General features: G+C 25.4%; 1 protein-coding gene across 1 annotated transcript; it reads right to left on the reverse strand.

The window, feature by feature from the left end:
* Positions 1-553: 553 nt before the first annotated feature.
* LOC111031219 (inactive pancreatic lipase-related protein 1-like) lies at positions 554-10,841 on the reverse strand. The gene is made up of 11 exons (XM_022311075.1): positions 10,674-10,841; positions 8,112-8,480; positions 7,341-7,476; positions 7,110-7,272; positions 6,925-7,028; positions 6,175-6,446; positions 5,994-6,107; positions 4,668-4,785; positions 4,442-4,590; positions 4,129-4,211; positions 554-651 (listed from the first exon to the last, which is right to left on the reverse strand). Exons 1-10 carry the CDS (start codon positions 10,735-10,737, stop codon positions 4,156-4,158), a joined length of 1,545 nt encoding a protein of 514 aa, XP_022166767.1. The 5' UTR covers positions 10,738-10,841; the 3' UTR covers positions 554-651; positions 4,129-4,155.
* Positions 10,842-18,652: the final 7,811 nt, after the last annotated feature.

Here is an 18,652-nt window from a genome sequence, read left to right on the forward strand (position 1 = left end):
AATCAATGAGCTAAATACCTACAGCTACGGGCTTAACCATAAAAATACCTGCGGGCTACGACTTACAAGGTTGTCTTACCATGTTTGTGATCGTGCATACAAGAATACCCAAAATATTACTCTTTTGTCTGCTTCCTACCTGTTTATATATATATTCTATTAGATTAATATACATGTATCTTTGATAACTAAATAATAACAATTAATTGTAATTTTTTTTTTTATTTAGACTAACTAAAAAATACATAAATAATAAATAATAAAATTAGTGAAATAAATTAGAATAATATAAAAGAAATAAATATGGTAAGATATCTTCATCATATAAAAATAATCAGAAATTCGATTGAATTATACATAAGAATATTATAATATCAAATTATAGGTAAGTATCTAGTTGTTTTAAACGTTCATTAGTATATATATTTTATAGTTTTTAACATCAAACGTTATTATTATACTAATAATTTCATTAATATGTTTCCATCTTTGAAAATATTTCGCCGTATTATCGCCGTATCATATGGATGCTGTATATACTGCTCAGGTCATATGTTTAAAATTGTGTTTATACTGTGTTGAAAATTGGATACAACACTGAGTGATTTCTATAAAATAATGATATGCCACTGATAACGTACCCAATTTTACCTATAACATAATGTAAATATATTTGTTAGACATTTTCCAACAGCTTGTTAATAATTTATATTTTATTTAAAACAACACATTTTCAAATTATATAAAAAAAAATATATTTGTATCTGATCAATCTGATTAGTTTAAATTGTTGTAAAAAAAAAACTCTGAAAAATACATAAACAATACCGGAAAAATTCGCTCTGATATGCAATGGATTTTGAGTACATACCTACCTACCTAACGCCCAAAAGTAGTTCGCTATAATGAATAATATGTTAAATTTAAATTCAATGATAAATTATTTGCTTACAAAAACAGAATCTGAGCAAAGAGAATAGATCAGTCTCTTTTTCTTAGGATATTTTATCATTTATTTTAATAAATTAATATCTAATTTCTTCAAAATTAAAACTTCAGATGACTACAAAAGAAAATGCTGACTATAAAATAAAATTTTGGTATTTATAGAATTTTGTTCTGTAAGACCATTTTATGAAAGGACCTTGTAATACGCTTTTAAGAATTATTATTTTTTTTTTGTTTTGTATGAAGAATTTTAAATTTATACTTTTAACGCATTATAAGTACAATATTCTACCTGAAACCACCTTCAAAGTTGTTTGTTGAAGCATTTTTGGAGCAACTGAGGCCTAAGGCTTACGTTAGACAGATAATAAACACATCGTAAAATCAATACTTTTATAGCTATGTTCAGAATCTAAAACTACTCATTAGATCTATAAATAATTTTGAATTATTAATATTATATACATTATAAATTTATTGTTAACAAGTTACCTACTTAATAGCTACATTATTTTTTTTAATTACTTCGATTGATTTTTTGAAAAGTGTACAATTTTTATGTTTTTAAGCATTAATTCCTAGGTTTCATAATATTTATGTTCAAATTTATTGTTTATTTTGTTTCATCTCCGAAGAGTTAAATTAAACTAGTATAAAAACGGAGGAATATATATAATTAAGAACGTTTTGTTTGAACGGTGAAGGTTCATTTAATATAATGAACTTCATTGATTTTTTTGCCAAATAAGCGAATTAGACATGTAGGTAGGTATTAAAAATATATTTTGTTGTCAAAAGATACCGCCTTTTTGGTGTTTAGAGGGAGAGCACATTCTTTCGATTTTTTTTTATCTATTTATTGGTTTTAACTTAGCGACTTTCTTTTCACGTTTTTTTTTTTCAATAATGCATTTGTATAGGTATAACAAAAACTTTTCTCCTTAATCTCCGTTCATCTCATACAATATGCATTAAATAAATAAGAAATTCTAAAGTTCATTGTTATAAGTCATAATTACATGTTTCATAAATTGAATAATATACTTAGGTACATTTTGAATGATAGTTATAATAAACATTCGATTTTATATTTAAAAATTCAACAGAAAAAATCAGGCGCATAAATCCAAGTTTAAAAGTATAGGTACACTTTGTCAAAATTAAAATTCTAAATAAATCCTATGTATTATATTATGTCTATCTACATATATATATATATATAAATAAATGTCTGTCTGTCCTTTATGCATTCCTAAATCGTTCAACCGATTGCGATTACATTTGGTACAGAGATAGATTAGACCGTACAAAACAAGCTATACAAATCCACATTGAACCCATGACATTTAAATTATGATTATGCAAGGCCAAAGTCATATACGTTACAATCTTTTATTATTTTCTATCACTCTCCGTATTATATTTTCTGTCCCATGATATGTACCCAATTGGAAACTTCATAAAGGCTTTAAAATCAAATTAGTAAATCAATTTGCCCCAAATCACAACAATGAAAATTTCGTCCAAAATAATATACACATTTAAAACCCGTAATATCTCAACTTGTCTTCAATATACTTACTGAAAACCCCCCACGTCGACTCTAACGAAAATGGTGTAGATAATGAAATTGGAAATTAATTAATAAGAAAAACCACATGGATTATATATTATTTACTGAATTGTGATGTCCAGCAAAATATATATTTTAAAAAAAAAATGTATAATTTACATATTGTATGTATTAAAATAATGTGTTATCATTAAATGCTTCTACTTTCCTCTATGAAGTGTAATTTTTAAATATATCTGAAAATATCACAAGCTGACCCCGTGCGCTTCGTTGCCAGTAAAAAAAGCCGACTATTATATAATAGAACTTTGTTCAATTCGTTATTAAATATTTGGTGTGATGACTAATAATATTCAAAACTTAAAAATATACATAAAAAAGAAAAGATTTGATTTTAAATCGGTGGATAGCAATAACAACTTTTTTTCTTACTACCCGTCTAGCATAAAAAACAATTATGTGATTATAATATTTTACCAATTACTATCCAATCATAATGTGTAACAATTTTATTTTATGTAACCCCAACGGCAATCATTTATATATAGAGAAAAATATTTCCTAATTTCTTCCATTCGGTAGAATAATTCTAATTCTAATTATTATAGTCTGTAACCGGTGGCAATCATTTATTAGGGGAACGAAAAAAATTCAATTTCGGTAGTGAATATCAAAACCCTCTTGTGGGCACCTCTGTAAAATGAGAATTTTAGGAAATCCTTTCTTTTCTTTTTGGAGAAAATCCTCACCATTAGGTACATAGCCGTACGAATATACTGACCAAATATAAATTTTATAGCTATCATATAGTTTAGGCTGTACGTTGATCAGTCGGTCAGACAGGAGTCAGGACACTTTTAATTATAAAATATGTATACATCATGCATCTTGGACAGAAAAATTCTTTTAAAATGAAAACTAAAAAAGATTTAAAACTACTTAAACAGTTACTAGATATAATGAGATTATACGAATATATTAATAAATTATAGTTGTATTGTTTTTCTCATATAAAAACTTTATTAAATTGGAGGGTATAGGTACGTGTTATTGATTTTAAAACTAAAGTTAAATAGGTACCCTCCAATCATATAAATGATGGTAAAAAGTCTTAATTATTAATAGCGATTACTGATATCCTACCAAATAATATTTGTATGATATTTTAAAAATTTAAGTTATAGTGCATTTAAAAAAAAAATTGTTGAAATTCTTATTTCAATATTCCTTTATAGGTTTTGCCATATTTTAGATTTGATTTTAAAGTAAAAAATTCAACTGTTATTAGTATTGCTATGGAAGTATACATAAGATACAAAACATATGAGTTATGACTTACGAATATTGGAAAATATGAATACCCGTAAATGCTTAAAAATGATTAATTATTCGTCATTAACTAAAATTAATTTTACACATTCCTATCAAATATATGCATTTATTGCTTTATGAAAAACGATTAAAAATATGTGTTTTTAATTCACCGACAACTTTTTTCGAAGGCATATTTTGGGTAGGAACTTATATCATTTTTATATCAAATTATACAATTATTAAGTATAGTATACGGATTATTCATTCGTGTGAAATATGACTTATTTACCTACCTGTGTTATATGATATATTTCAAGTTTTCATTTCATCCTTTTAAATTCCTTCCGCATAAACCGATCCGTTTCTAAATTGCTCCCTATAAGTAAATAATCAAAAACATCGAACATAGATTAATAAATTATATTGTCTATATATTGAAAAATAATTATAATTCACTCATTCATAAAACATCATGTGCCGATAATTTTTTCAATTTTTTAAAGGTATTAAACTGAATGAAAAACAATTAAATCTACAAGAATTTTGTTTTCAAAAAACTCGGTTTAATCAATGGAATTAATGTGCATAGATAAAAATTATACTTACTACAATATGGTTCAAAAAATGCAGTCCCTGCAGAAAAAATACCTCTACCTGGATATAGATCAGTATTTAAACCTAATGGTACACATTCATTAAATTTACATTTGTCGATATTCATCATAAGAGGCTGAAGTTGGCCGACACTTGCAGCACTGTGAAATACACAACACATTATGTAATTTTAAAAATAATTAGGTTGTATGTGTTAAAAACAGGTCAAATAATTTACTTTGTAATAGCAGAAAATAATGTTAATTTCTGAGCCCAGAATGTACAATTGTCTTCTAATGATTCTATGAAATACGAAAACGATCTTCCGTGTGAGCAAGCAACCCAGGTCCCTAGTACTAAACATCATTATACCACATAATATTAATAAATAATTTGATTAAAATAACGGCTACTTCACAAATCTTGTGAAAGATAAATATTTAATTTACGTGATACATGATACATTTATTTTAAATTACATATTTAACTATTTTTGTGTAGGTATAAAAAAAATAAAAACAAAAAAACACTTTATACTAATTATTATAAAATATAATAGCGAAAGAGATAATGTACTATAATTAGGATCACAATTATTAATTGTAATATTAAAGTTATGTTTTAAAAAATTGAATAGTTGAATATTAATATTTCAATAAGTATTGCATTACATGATTGGGCAATACATGTTCATATATTGAATGGGCTTTACGCTTTTAGAGATATGTACACTGTTACTTGAGTAATAATAATTATTAAGCAATATTTTAATTCTCTTTACATAATCTTTATACTTTTTATCGGACTTTTTATTTATCCACTGATAGAATGATTATTACTTCATAATTATTACTTTCGCTATTTTGAACCAATTGCTTTATTATTTGCACATCTACAGAGTAGTGACTAGTGAGTGCTTAAACTGCATAGATTTTTAATAATGCATTAATTATATTTTATTAAATTAAAAGATATATCCAAACATAAGCAGTAAAATGTTGAACAAATTATTTCTTATAACTATCTTGGTTGCCTATGTGGCTATATGTATCAAACTTGATTGTTTAATTATACAATTGGGATTTTCATTAATGTTCTGTTTTATTCAGTATTTAATTAAATATCTTATATGACTAGGTTATTTTATATAGTACTTTATTTTACATAAATAGTTACACATATTTGCATAAATAATATATTATTATTCTTGAAAATTCATGTGTCAGTTTTATCATAAATATTTTACAAAAGTCGACTATTATCATATTTTTCTCACTAACTCATGTAAAAAAACTTTACACACACTAAATTTTTATAATTTTATAAATTATATTTATTATCGTCTGAAGTATGTTTATTTTTACAATTTGTGTTGAATATGGTAGCATTTAATAAAATAAAATATTGAATTATATTTTTTAATTAATTTGTAGTTTGTACTAGAATAATTTGCTATCATACTTCATAATTATACAAAATGATTTATGTTCAATTGTGATATTTTATTTACCTCGGCTGTTAAACATTTTATTGAAAATTGTTAATAAAAAAAATGATTTCATACCATCAGCAGGAACAGCAGCTAAATCTGCAATACTCGTTAATTTTACTTCATTTATTGGAGGTAGAGTACATCCAGGTTGTATGAAACCTCCATTCATATAAATGTCCACATGACCTATCAAATTGAAAATTAAATTATTAATACGCCAAATCCAGATAACATACAAAACTCGTATAATTACCTACGGGAGTGATAAGTCCAAAACCTAAAAATGGAACTGTGGGTCTACAGCTTGTATGTATAACGTCAACAAAATGAGCGTCTGATTTATCTAATCGTACTTCTTTCGGACAACCTTCAAATCCTGGTTGAGCTGGGTCAAATGCTGTTATTCGACTGAAACCGGGGATGCCTTTACCAAAATATGAGGATATATGAGCACCCAAACTATGACCCATTAGGTGAACTTTCAGTGGGTCTAGTTGATAATTATCAATGAGATATTTTCCAAACCTTAAAGTAAAAAAAAATGTATGTTGTATTTTTAAAATATTAAAAAGAAAATTATTTTTAATTTGACTATCATACTACAATACTGTTGTTATAATATGCTTATAAAACCACATCGGCGTTTATACAATGTTACAAATTAATAATTTCATTAATATGGATGATATTTTATTAAAACACTATCAGTTGTAGTATTCACAAATAAATATTCTTTAGTCCTTATTTAATCATCAAACCAGTTTAAAAAAATATGTTAAGAATAAACAATAAACAGTACCTACCTACCTATGTAACATAGTCAGAAATCAATAATGAATCACAATCGAATATTTTAATTATTTTCCTATACAGGTTTAGTTTTACGCACGTGTTTCTTTTGTAATTTAAAATCAACATTTGTGAGTTGTACACTTGTACGAGTATGATAATATATAAACACAATAATCTAATTTATCTCTTAAATATAATTTTGTGATATTACCTAATTAATTCTGCGCCGACAATCCTTGTGTTTGAAGCTACTTGCAAATAATTAAATTGCTTTGATCCTTTTCCCCAATCAACTAAGAAAATATTTGCATCACGCTAACAAAAAAGTTCTGAATTAGAATTTATATAAACTACAACTGCCTAAAAATGATCTTATTTATTAATATAATCTTCTACTTGTTTTAAATATGCATCTTTAAGACTAGACATCCATTGGTTTTCTCCATCGCTATTAAATCCGTGTACTATAAATACAGTGAATGGCCTATTGGGATCAAAGTCTGATCCTTCAAGTAAAATATTCGGCCATAATTGTACAGTGTATCGAGAATTTTGTTTTCTAAAATAAATATTTGTACATGCATAAACTTATTGATGAATATTTGAAATATTAAAAACACGACGTACCTAGAATATGAGTAAATTTGTACTTCTACCTCTTCAGGTTTCATAGGTTGTGGAAAAGGTCTTAAATTTGAAGTCCAAGGATGTTCCATTGGAAAACAACCAAGTTCATCAAAACATCTAGATTCGTTCCCAAAACCTAATAAATAAATCCCGTACTATTGTCATTCTGAGTATTTATAAACATAGTTAACAATTTGGTAAAAGTTATTATTATAGTAAATAAAAACGATAATAACTGCATAAGCCACTCTTTGTTTATAAACATGAAGAAAAATAAGTAATACTTTGATTTATACACTTTTTAACATTATAATATCTTAATAAAATGGTATCCAAATTTCAATATAATCGAATGTAAACAAATAGTTTTAAATTAAAAATCTTTCAAATTATTTTCAGATAATTTTACAGCATTAAGTACCTGCCTATAATATTGCGAACATATGAACAATTTATTTTGGTCGGTTTTCATAATATTACATTCAATTGCAACCACTCGACACTCACACAGCACACATTATTTTAGTCGATATGTGTGTGTGTAAGAGTAAGTAGTTTTTTTTTACCGCTTATTGTACTTTATTATTACAGGTATGATCATGTTACTATGCATATTAAATACTTGCATGAAATATTTCTTACTAAATCAAATAGGTACTTATTCAGTCATTCTAGTTCTTAGAACAATAGGAAGATAATTAAGTTGGTTAACATAACTTTAGTAACTACTATAAAGCTATAATTTATTTAACATTTGATTTATTTGTTTACCAAGACTGGGTGAAATACACTGCTGCAGTAATGCAGCTCTAACGATGTTATCTGCATTCTTGGGTATCACACATTTGGCTTTTTTTATTATTTCTTCGATAGATTTGTATGGGATTTTTTTAAGTGTGTCTTTGGTAATTGTGATAGTTTTGTTCACCATGGTGGCTCCATTTTGTAGTGATTCTTTTGTTATCGTAACAGTTTTGTTTACCACTTTGGTCCCACTTTGTCTAACACAATCACCAACCTTTTCGCATACATCTTTAATATTTTGCGCTATCGTTATGGAAGAATCGTGAACGTTTGTCACTGCATTTTTAACGGCTCCTGTTATTTTATTTACAGAATTAGCCGGTAATTGTCCATTACCTGTCAACAATCAATTAAATATGTATAAATAATATTAAAAAATACTTTAAGTTCAATATAAAAATTGTCATATTATTAAACAACGTGTCACGGTATCGATATTTAATTTATATATGTCTAAATTTTCAAATAAACATAACATTTTTTCTATACATTAATACGTTAAAATATTATGGAAGCTTAATAAATAAATAAGTAAAGTAATGTAGTTTTTATTTTTATTTGGATTAAGGCTTCAATTACTAAAATCATAAGCCTAGTGCTGTATGGGGGGGGGGGCGTTTGGTTGGAACACGTTTGTATGTGTGACAAGGATATGTTGCTAAAAAGCCCGAGTGGTCACCCATCCGAGTGCTAGCAACGACGGCTGGTAAAAACGCTCAGAGCGTTGCCGAAGATTAAGCGTGGAAGGGCGTCTCACCAAGCCACAATGTAGTTTGTACTAAAAATATTATTTGCATGTTGTATTTACTTTGTATCCTTTATGATTATGCATAATTTATAACTGTCATAATTATTTGGAATAAATAATCTATAACCTAATAATATATTATGAAAAAAAAAAATTACAAATGTTGTTAAAAAGACTTGATTAACTCTATATTTGATATTAAAAATGGTAAACTAAATAAATTTAAAAAGGGGAAAGTAGGTAAAACAACTTTGAAGTGAATCCATCGTCATTGAGTAAGTCACTTTAGTGCATGTGTTAAATTTTACTTAAATGATAAATCATTCTATAATCATAGGTACGAAAAACAGTTCTGAGCTAAGACGGTCTGTAAGCCTATATTACAAAATATATTATAATTCTATAAAAGTAATGATTTATTTTACTGTTAGTAGCTGGTTTTACGATAATTTTAATTACATTTTTCCGAAAAAATTACATTTGAAAATGTCATTGTGTTTAAAAAATAATAATAGGAATCCGTAAAAGTTTTAAGTTCCACGAAAATTGTTTTTATTTATTTTTTAGATTTTTCGCAGGTATCAAAGTATGAATCACTAATGAACAACCTTGTATTCGATATTTTAATTTTCGAGTTCGAACATATTAAATATTTTTAACTATAAAATATTTTGCAAATGTTCATGATTTTTATGAATTTTGTCATATTTTGTACTTCAAATCCTTATAAAAAATCATTTGGTTTTGAAAATTGATTCAAATATCTACAAATAGCTCAAAATGAGTTGAAATATTTTTTAAATGATAACATATAATATAGCCAATGCTCGTAAAAATATTTTGTGAAAATTTCAAATATCGGTTATTCGTTTTTTAATAATTAATAATTACATCGTTTCGTCAAAAACTGATTTTGCCCAAAAATTCTTGGTTTTGTTCAATTTTTTTCTTTTTTCGATTATTTTTGAATTGAATATAAAAGCATTTTTTTTTTTTGTAGTATGCATCGTGTATGTTTATGTACACAAGAAAAGTAGTCATAATTGTTTCATTGCTCAGCTCAGAATTCAGAATCTAAAACTGTTTATATTTACAAATAAACAACTTCAAAGTCATCGACAAACAAAAATATCTTGTAAAAGATATTATGGTTTTAAGCTCTGTATTTCGATGTAGATGTTATTTTATATGTAACGTTTAAATAATATTTGAGTTCTTTAAAAATTATAAAAAAAATATTACACATTTTTCATAGAAATACCTATCATTTAGATATTATATACCTACTCAAAAATCTATGTATTTAATTTAAAATTAACTGTCTAATCAAAATAATTATATTGTGTATATTTGATAAAACTTTATGATGTTAATTTTAAAAAATATTCAAAAACATATTAAACTAACATTTTCAACGTATTTTTTTAATACATTTTATTTATTTTTGTTCTTATTTATTATTAGCAAACTAAGTAATGACTAAAAAAAATAACATGAAATCAATATAGATTTATTAATAATTTATCATTTCTAGAGTAATCTGATATCTATTTTGCTTACAATAAAGTTATACTTGAATTATTTTTATGTTTATATAATAAAACATATCACCAAAATTCACTTGGGGGAGATGCCTGTTACACGGTATCTATTTCATATTTAATTTTTATATATTATTGCAGTAGCCAAAATACGTATTAAATACAAAGAGAGTATTAATACATACTTCGTATTACTATTTAAAAATATATAAATGTATAATTGTTCAATAAATTACTTACAATCATTTAAAGCGTTCAGGAATATTAAAATTCCTACGGCTAGTAACTGGAACTTAAACAACATAACGATATAAATTTAACTTGCACCTTCGTTGAATAATGATCAATGGTCGTCGAACGACTGAACGCAGTGTGCGCGTGTTAACTGTTCATATGTACTAATCGGGTTTTGAATTATTAAAAATATCCAAGCATGTTATGTTTCCTCTGTCTGACCTTAAGTTCAAGATTATCAAGATGTACTCTTGGAAGTAACCATCAATACAATAGTACAATATGATTCACAATGATTTAGCAATCAATAAATAATCATAACAATAAGTAGTTTATAAAAATCTTTTAATATGCAATAGGAATCTTGTCGACGTGTAAAACATAATAACAACATTAATTAATCTTAGGCACATTTTTATTTTTTGCTATTTTTTGCTAACATTTATCAACTATAAAATGACTAATTATACGATCATATTTGTGCTACGTTAAGTTTTATACTAGATTACAACTTTTTATATTACTCTAAATAAAGTTGTCCTTTTTCCAAGTCAAGTACTTGGATCGAGCATAATACCCCATGTAACATGTGATTATATATACAAGACACAGCACGTGTCTTGTATCTTGTTTAGCTCACAAGTCACAATTCACATCGTGCATTTATTTATTTATGTATTCAAATTAATTTCAAGTCTTGAATCACTAACTAAATAAAACGATTTAAACAAATCAACACAGATGTCTTTTTAATTGAATTAGTTTAAATATAATTTAAAATTTGGGTTGTTGAAAATTGATTTTAGTTCTTAGAAATTAGAATCATTCAAATGTAAGCAAAACTTTGAATACTTATCTTAATATTGGTATAACATAATACAAATAATTTTAAAAATACTGATTCTTTTAAAAACAAATAAACAATTATTAGAACATAATATATGCTCAAGAATACTTTGTGATCTCTAAAGCGCCTGTCGGCTAAGTAGGTACAACTACGGAAAAAAGATAGTAATTATGATGATGATGGTCTATTTTGAGCTTGCATGCTAAAATGTAAGCTGCGGATGACAAAAACCTCTTATTAAGTCTTATAGAAAATATGTTTATAAAATTTAGGCCCCTCGACATTTAGGTGGCAACTAGTTACTATTCTAAAATGCAGCCCAGGTTTTTTATTATTGTACATACGAATTTCAGTCAGTGTTGTTTTGGATGAATAATACTTAAAAATGAGTGTACAATTTAAAAATAAATATTATGTATTATAGAATTTAATATTATTATATTATAGGTGTTCATGTATGATATATGTACATATTTTTTAAATGTAATTATTGATAGGCCCACAACTTAGATAAGACTAGGATTTAACGTCCAAGAGTCAAACCTCGATCTGCAATTCGGATCAAACCTTATTACAAAGTTATCTTCGGAATAACGCAACAAGTATGCTGCCAACATTTTACTTTTGACATTCAGTTTAAATTTTTTGTTTTATTTTTAGGTACTTATAGTAAAAATAAAAATCCACCATTGGTATTAGCTAGGTACTTTAAACCTTGAACACCAGTACCCCTTTATGAGACCGATAATTAGACGCCCTGGGCAATTGCCACCTGAACCCACCCTAAATAGCTGATAGGCTATAGGTCACATATACCCTATAGACGTAGAACAAGGAGTTAGAAATAGGTAGCTCACTGTAGCTGATAAATTTTAATATATTTACGTTAAGCGTTATATATTTAATATATTTTTACCTAGTGCAAGTGAAACTTAGCCATGGTCTAACGCATGTTTTTAATCAGATTTATTAAAAATTAAGGTAAAAATAAGATAGGCAATTCAGACAAAAAACAATTATGTAAGGTTTAACTATTGAAATAATGTATGATTATACTGTTATAATACAATTAATACTTATATACTTATTACTTATAATCTTCGTCTACTTGTCGGGTCCGATATGTAGTAATTATATAAATTACATAAATAATGCGAATAATATGCGAAACTTTTTTAAATAATTCGATTCGTGTAGTATAATATTGTCTTAAAATTATAGTTAGGTTTTTGGTTTTTACTATTATATTTTAGTAATTGTTGAGCTATCATAGCATAATAGCACATAGCATACTAGAATAAAAAATTTAAAAAAATACTATTATATTGTATTTTATTTTGGAAGTCGTGATTTTATAATGAACATAATATTATTATATTTTAATTAATAGGTTCAAAGATCGAGTTATGTAGGTCTCAGTTGCTTTATCTATTAAATATAATATTATACTTAATAATAATAATAATTATGTAATAATAATAATAATAATAATAATAATATTATTATAATTTTATCATTTATTCGATTTAGCTCGTAAATTGTTGACGATCACTGTTAAGTTGGTTTTGACTTATATTATCAAGTTTTCAAATAAAAGTGATTGATTAGGGTTGTGTACCCAAGACACTATTTTAATTTAATAATAATGCTGCTTGCAAAATGTACAAGTATAGTATTAAAATTATTAAATTTCGTCTCATCCATCATATCAACAACAATTTGAAATTTACTAAAAAACTTTTATTTATTACGTCATGATTAATTATTAACCCAACGATCAAAATTGCACTTCTAACATCGAAATGTATATAACTATTTTCTTATACAACCGTTCATAAAATTATCCAAACATTTAACCATTTATGTATCTGTCGTGTATTTTTTTTTATTATTATTAAAAAAAAATCATTTAAACTATTTTCAGTATTAACTTTTTAAAATGCCAATTAAAATGTTTTTATTTATGAAGTTGGCAATTCACTGAATTAATTAAATTAATACAGTAGTATCTCTTTTACTGAGTTTCACCATACGTACATTTTGTGTATTTTAATGTTTTTTTCTATAATATTAGTAAATATATTCCAATATAAATAACTACAAACAACATACTTTTCTGATTCAATCAATTTGTTATCAACTAGATTCTGTTGTATAAGTTATGTCATTTTCAACATGAGGTTGAATCAAAATCAAAACACATCTTAATAATGCTATAATCATAATAATAATGGTATAATATATTAATATGCATAAAACATAATAATATTGACCATTGTACGTAAAAACTATAAATATAAAATTAGTAATTTACTAGTGAATATTATATTTTATTTTTGATGGCAATTATCTACACATTTAAGTTATGCAAGATTGAAGGGTAATAAATAATGATTATTACACATAACTGCATAAGTAAAATGTATTTATATTTTAAATGTATTTCTTAGTGTGAATATGATCATACACTAATTGTATAGGTTGTCATTATTATATAAATGTCTCAAATTTAAATTCAACAATAAATTATAGCATACATAACACGATTTTTGATAGAAAATCTCTTTTCAGCCTATATTACTAAGTAGTAAGTATATTATAGACATATTTATATTGTTATTATAGTAATTCATTTTACTATTAATACGTAATACGATATGTTCAATTAATTTATGTGTATTAAATGTTCTTGCTTTTTTAACAAGGTCAAAACTTGTAATGAATTGCTAACAATAAAAAAAGCTAAAAACAATATCCGATTTCGATAAAATGTAAACATATCAATATTAGTAGAATTATACTCAATTATTTTTATTATTCTTGTGAGAAAAACTACCTAAAACAAATATCTGAATACTTGAACAAAATGCTTAATTATATAAAATCAAATTTCCATATTAGCACGCACTATTTTAAACATAATATTGTTCTGCATTCTCGAATCTTGGGAACTGTGTTGGCTATTGATATGAATGTAACAAAAAAAAATACGCACATGTTCATCTAATCTAATATTTATTGACTACCTCATCTATGTAGTTAGTTTAAAACCATCCCAGTTGCCTCCCCCCTTAATGATGTATGGGTTGATGTAGTACGCCCCAGTGGCCCAGTGCTAGATAAAAAAAGCAAAAATCAAAACCATGCTAGGTATAACCTTGGTATCTGATTAGTAATATAATTTTGCTTCCACATTGTTTGACAAAGAATAAAAAAAAATCCAATGTCTTTTTTAACTATAATAAATCTTAATATTTTATGAACAATGCCAATTCATTTAGAATTATTTTTTATCTTAATATTTATCTCACATGAAGATTCTGACTAAACATAATATGTACCTACATATAAATATTATTTACTTTATAACATAACGGACAATTGCTTATTTTATACATACATAATATAGTTGTTGTAAATTGAAATAGGTATCTATCATATATATATAAATATGTATATATCATTTTTAAAGAGTGCTAATTTTGCAATTCATGTATTATTGGGTTGGATAAAATCAGTCATTATATTTTAACCCGAGATATTTGATAGTTTTTAGTTACTGCGATGCATATACAATGAATAAAGTCTATACAACACTACCTTCATCTACAAAAAACATTACAAACTTTAAACATTATACCCATTATTATTAAATTCCATATGCAACCTATACATTTGATTTTAAATTCAAAAAGAAGGACATTTTAATAAAAATAAGTTTAAGTTCATATTTGAATAATGATTTGTTAAATATATACGGCTATTTTAGATTCCGAGTGGAGAAATTAGTGTATTGATTTTACAATGATGTGTTTTTTTTGCGTGCCCGGGTACACGATAAGTAGCAGTTGAAATAATGCTTCGATTTTCAACATCAGTATCTCTTCTGGCAGGAAAAGCTGGTCAAAAAGCTTAAAAATGTAATACAAAGATTCTTACACATTGTTACAATAGTAGTTTAAAAATATTAAAAATACACAAGCATGATTTTTTTTTATAAACATTTTAATTTTTAATTTTTAAATTCAAAAGTTGACAAAATTTATCAAATTGATAATTTTCAAACGTATAAAATGTTTAATACCTTAGCTAAGAATTGAAAATTTAAAACAATACGCACACGTCTATTTTTTGCCGCTGCAGCGCCGCAAGTGAATGAATACAAACATACATAATGCTCGTGCAAGACATAATGTTCACTGCACAATTTGAGCGCATATTAGTATATTACCTACGCCGTATTTGCGGTACAGAAGCGACAATAAGCCGAACCTAAGTAATTCATACTGTAACCAAAAAATCTAAAAAATGTTTGAACACAGTTATTTTTTATAGACATTTTAAGTTCAAATTTTGTTAAAATTAAATATTTAAACGGATATAAACGATTTTAGTTGTTTCATTGAAATTTAAAAATATTATTCCTTTAAAATTGAAACTTTTAAAATATATTATTATATTTTATACACACAATGACATTTTAAAATACCTACTGTACTACTAATGCCTAATAGTAAAATAAATTACTTTAATCAAAATAATATCATAAAATTACTTAGTAAAATTATACGTTGACAGACGTTTATATCATTGAATTTAACACAGCCATTACATTGACTGCTGTAAGGGATATGTTCATTTTCATTTCAAGAATAGTAATACGGTAGGTTGAACTAATTTTTGACATCAACAAATAGCATACATGATAATATAAATAATAATAAAATTATAATATTATTTCATATAATATATTACTGCCTAGCTGTTAATAACGATGTATACGTCCATTCAGAACAGTATAAATAGGTACATCGTATAAATTATCCTAAATATTTTGAATACATAATTGTGTATAGTGAATAATAATAAACATGGTGTAGAAAAGTTTCAAGTCCATGGGAACGAATAATATTTTTGAACTACAGCAAAATAACTAAAAATTAGAACAATTTTTTTTCGATTAAATAATATGATATTTTGACAATATTTGAACTGCAAACGCTTATAAAAAAAAACAGATAAACGTACATATTTTTGGTTTTATCATTCATGAATTGAAAAAAAATCAAAAATTTCATGATTGTCTATAAATGGCGCAAAAAGTGACAAAATATTTTGAAATTTATTCAATGTTTATAAAATGTCATTATAAATATTTGGTGAAAAATTAAATTCATTTCAGAACTAACTGGATCTATTTGCTACCAGAAACCACTCAAAGTTGAAGATCGGAGCATTTTTTAGACACAAGACAAAATTTGAAAAAGACGTTTTGAACTTTATTGAGTAAAAAAAAAAAAGGCTAGAAAACTGCAAGGTAACTCATATATTCGGAACACTCAATTTAAACTTCAGCGCATAATGCGATTTCATTAACATTAGTTCTACGATTCAAAAAAATATTGTCATAAATCATGGTTTAATGGTTGGTATGTATACACGATACTAAATAGGAAATGATGTATGTCGTATTATCTGCAGCTAGTTTTGACCTCTAATTTCATGAGCATTTATACCTACGTCCTACACCTATTCATCACGGACACGATTATTGGTCAATGATCGCACAAAGATGAAAGAATTCGATTCGTAGTGAACACGCCTTAAGAATTTATGAGAACATCTAAAATAATGGTGAATAAATAGTTTTGATATAATTTTTTTTATATACAATGTATAAGTATATGATATATTATTATATTGCCAATGCTAAAGACAAGGTTACGTATCTACCCCCTCCACCAACCAATGGAAACATGAAATCATAAAATCTCTAGTCTTAAACAGAATATTTTTATTGTCGATGTACAAAGTTATGTAACGCAGGTGTTTATTTTTTTTTGTCATTTTCTGTATAAGATGTAGACAGTTCCAAATATATGAAGTAACAAAATAAGAGCCAAAATATCTTTAAAATTATATCATATTTAGCAAATAGTGTTATGAATTTTTTTTTAAAATTTTAAGTTTCTATAGTTATTAATTTTTGAGTACAATACAAAAACAAAACTACTGGTTTTGCTTTAATAATCCCGTTCTTATTATTTTTTTTTTTTAGTTATTTTTAAGAACTTTGGATTTTTACTTTTTACATTCCAGAGTACCGATAAAATCCAATTTTCAATTAGAAACCACCCTTGAAAAGGAGAATTAAAATATGATGATCGACATAAAAAAATACATAGGTATCAGTGATCTGTGAAACCGTACATCCACCGAGAATCTAAAATATGTTTGAGCGTATACTCGTATTAGATATTGAGTTTCAAAATAGTTTCTAAATGTATTTAACTTTAGGTATACTACTTAAACTATAGATTTTATGTGTCTATAAAATGTAGATTTTTGTCTCGTTGTATATTATATTATTTTGAAATGTAATGCAAAACATATGTTCATATATATTGTTCATATATTCATTTAGACAGGTACCTACCTAAGTAAAGAGTAGTAGTAGTACTGAGTAGGTAGTAGGTACCTAATCATCTGAAATATAATATATAGGTAAGTAATTAAAAATTAATAATATATTTATATATCTAATATCTATACATTTTTTATCAAGGATTTATCAATAATCGATGGTTCTAATTTGTGATGATAGGCGTTAAAGTAGTGTTCAGAATTAAGTGGCAAATCAAATTACTCTACTCGTGCCTTTATTAAGATCTTTTACAGATATTTTATATATCATAATTGAAATAGTATTGCTATTTACTTAACCAGTAAACAGTCTTATAAAATATTATAACTACGGCTACAGGTCATTTTTCGATCATTGGTATTAATTATTGTAAAAATATTTTCCAACTATGTAAACAAATTGATGATATTTTGTTTGATTGACTATTTATCATAAATTATAATATATAATACTATTGTTATAAAAGTTGATATTGTTGAAATATATTTAATAAAATATTATGATAACGTTACCTTTATCTATTTAAAAAAAATTATATTATTCTTGTATTGACTACGCTGATAAAGAAATAACATCATAAAACTAATTTTTATTGATATAGACCATAGTAAATCATACTGATTACTATAAATAAATAATAAATAATAATAATATGTTACTCATTGTTCCAATATTTAGTATGTATACCAACATAAATATATGTGTTTCCAAACT

The sequence above is a fragment of the Myzus persicae genome, unplaced genomic scaffold, assembly GCF_001856785.1.
Source record: "Myzus persicae strain clone G006 unplaced genomic scaffold, MPER_G0061.0, whole genome shotgun sequence".
In the NCBI taxonomy this organism is placed as follows: Eukaryota; Metazoa; Arthropoda; class Insecta; order Hemiptera; family Aphididae; genus Myzus; species Myzus persicae.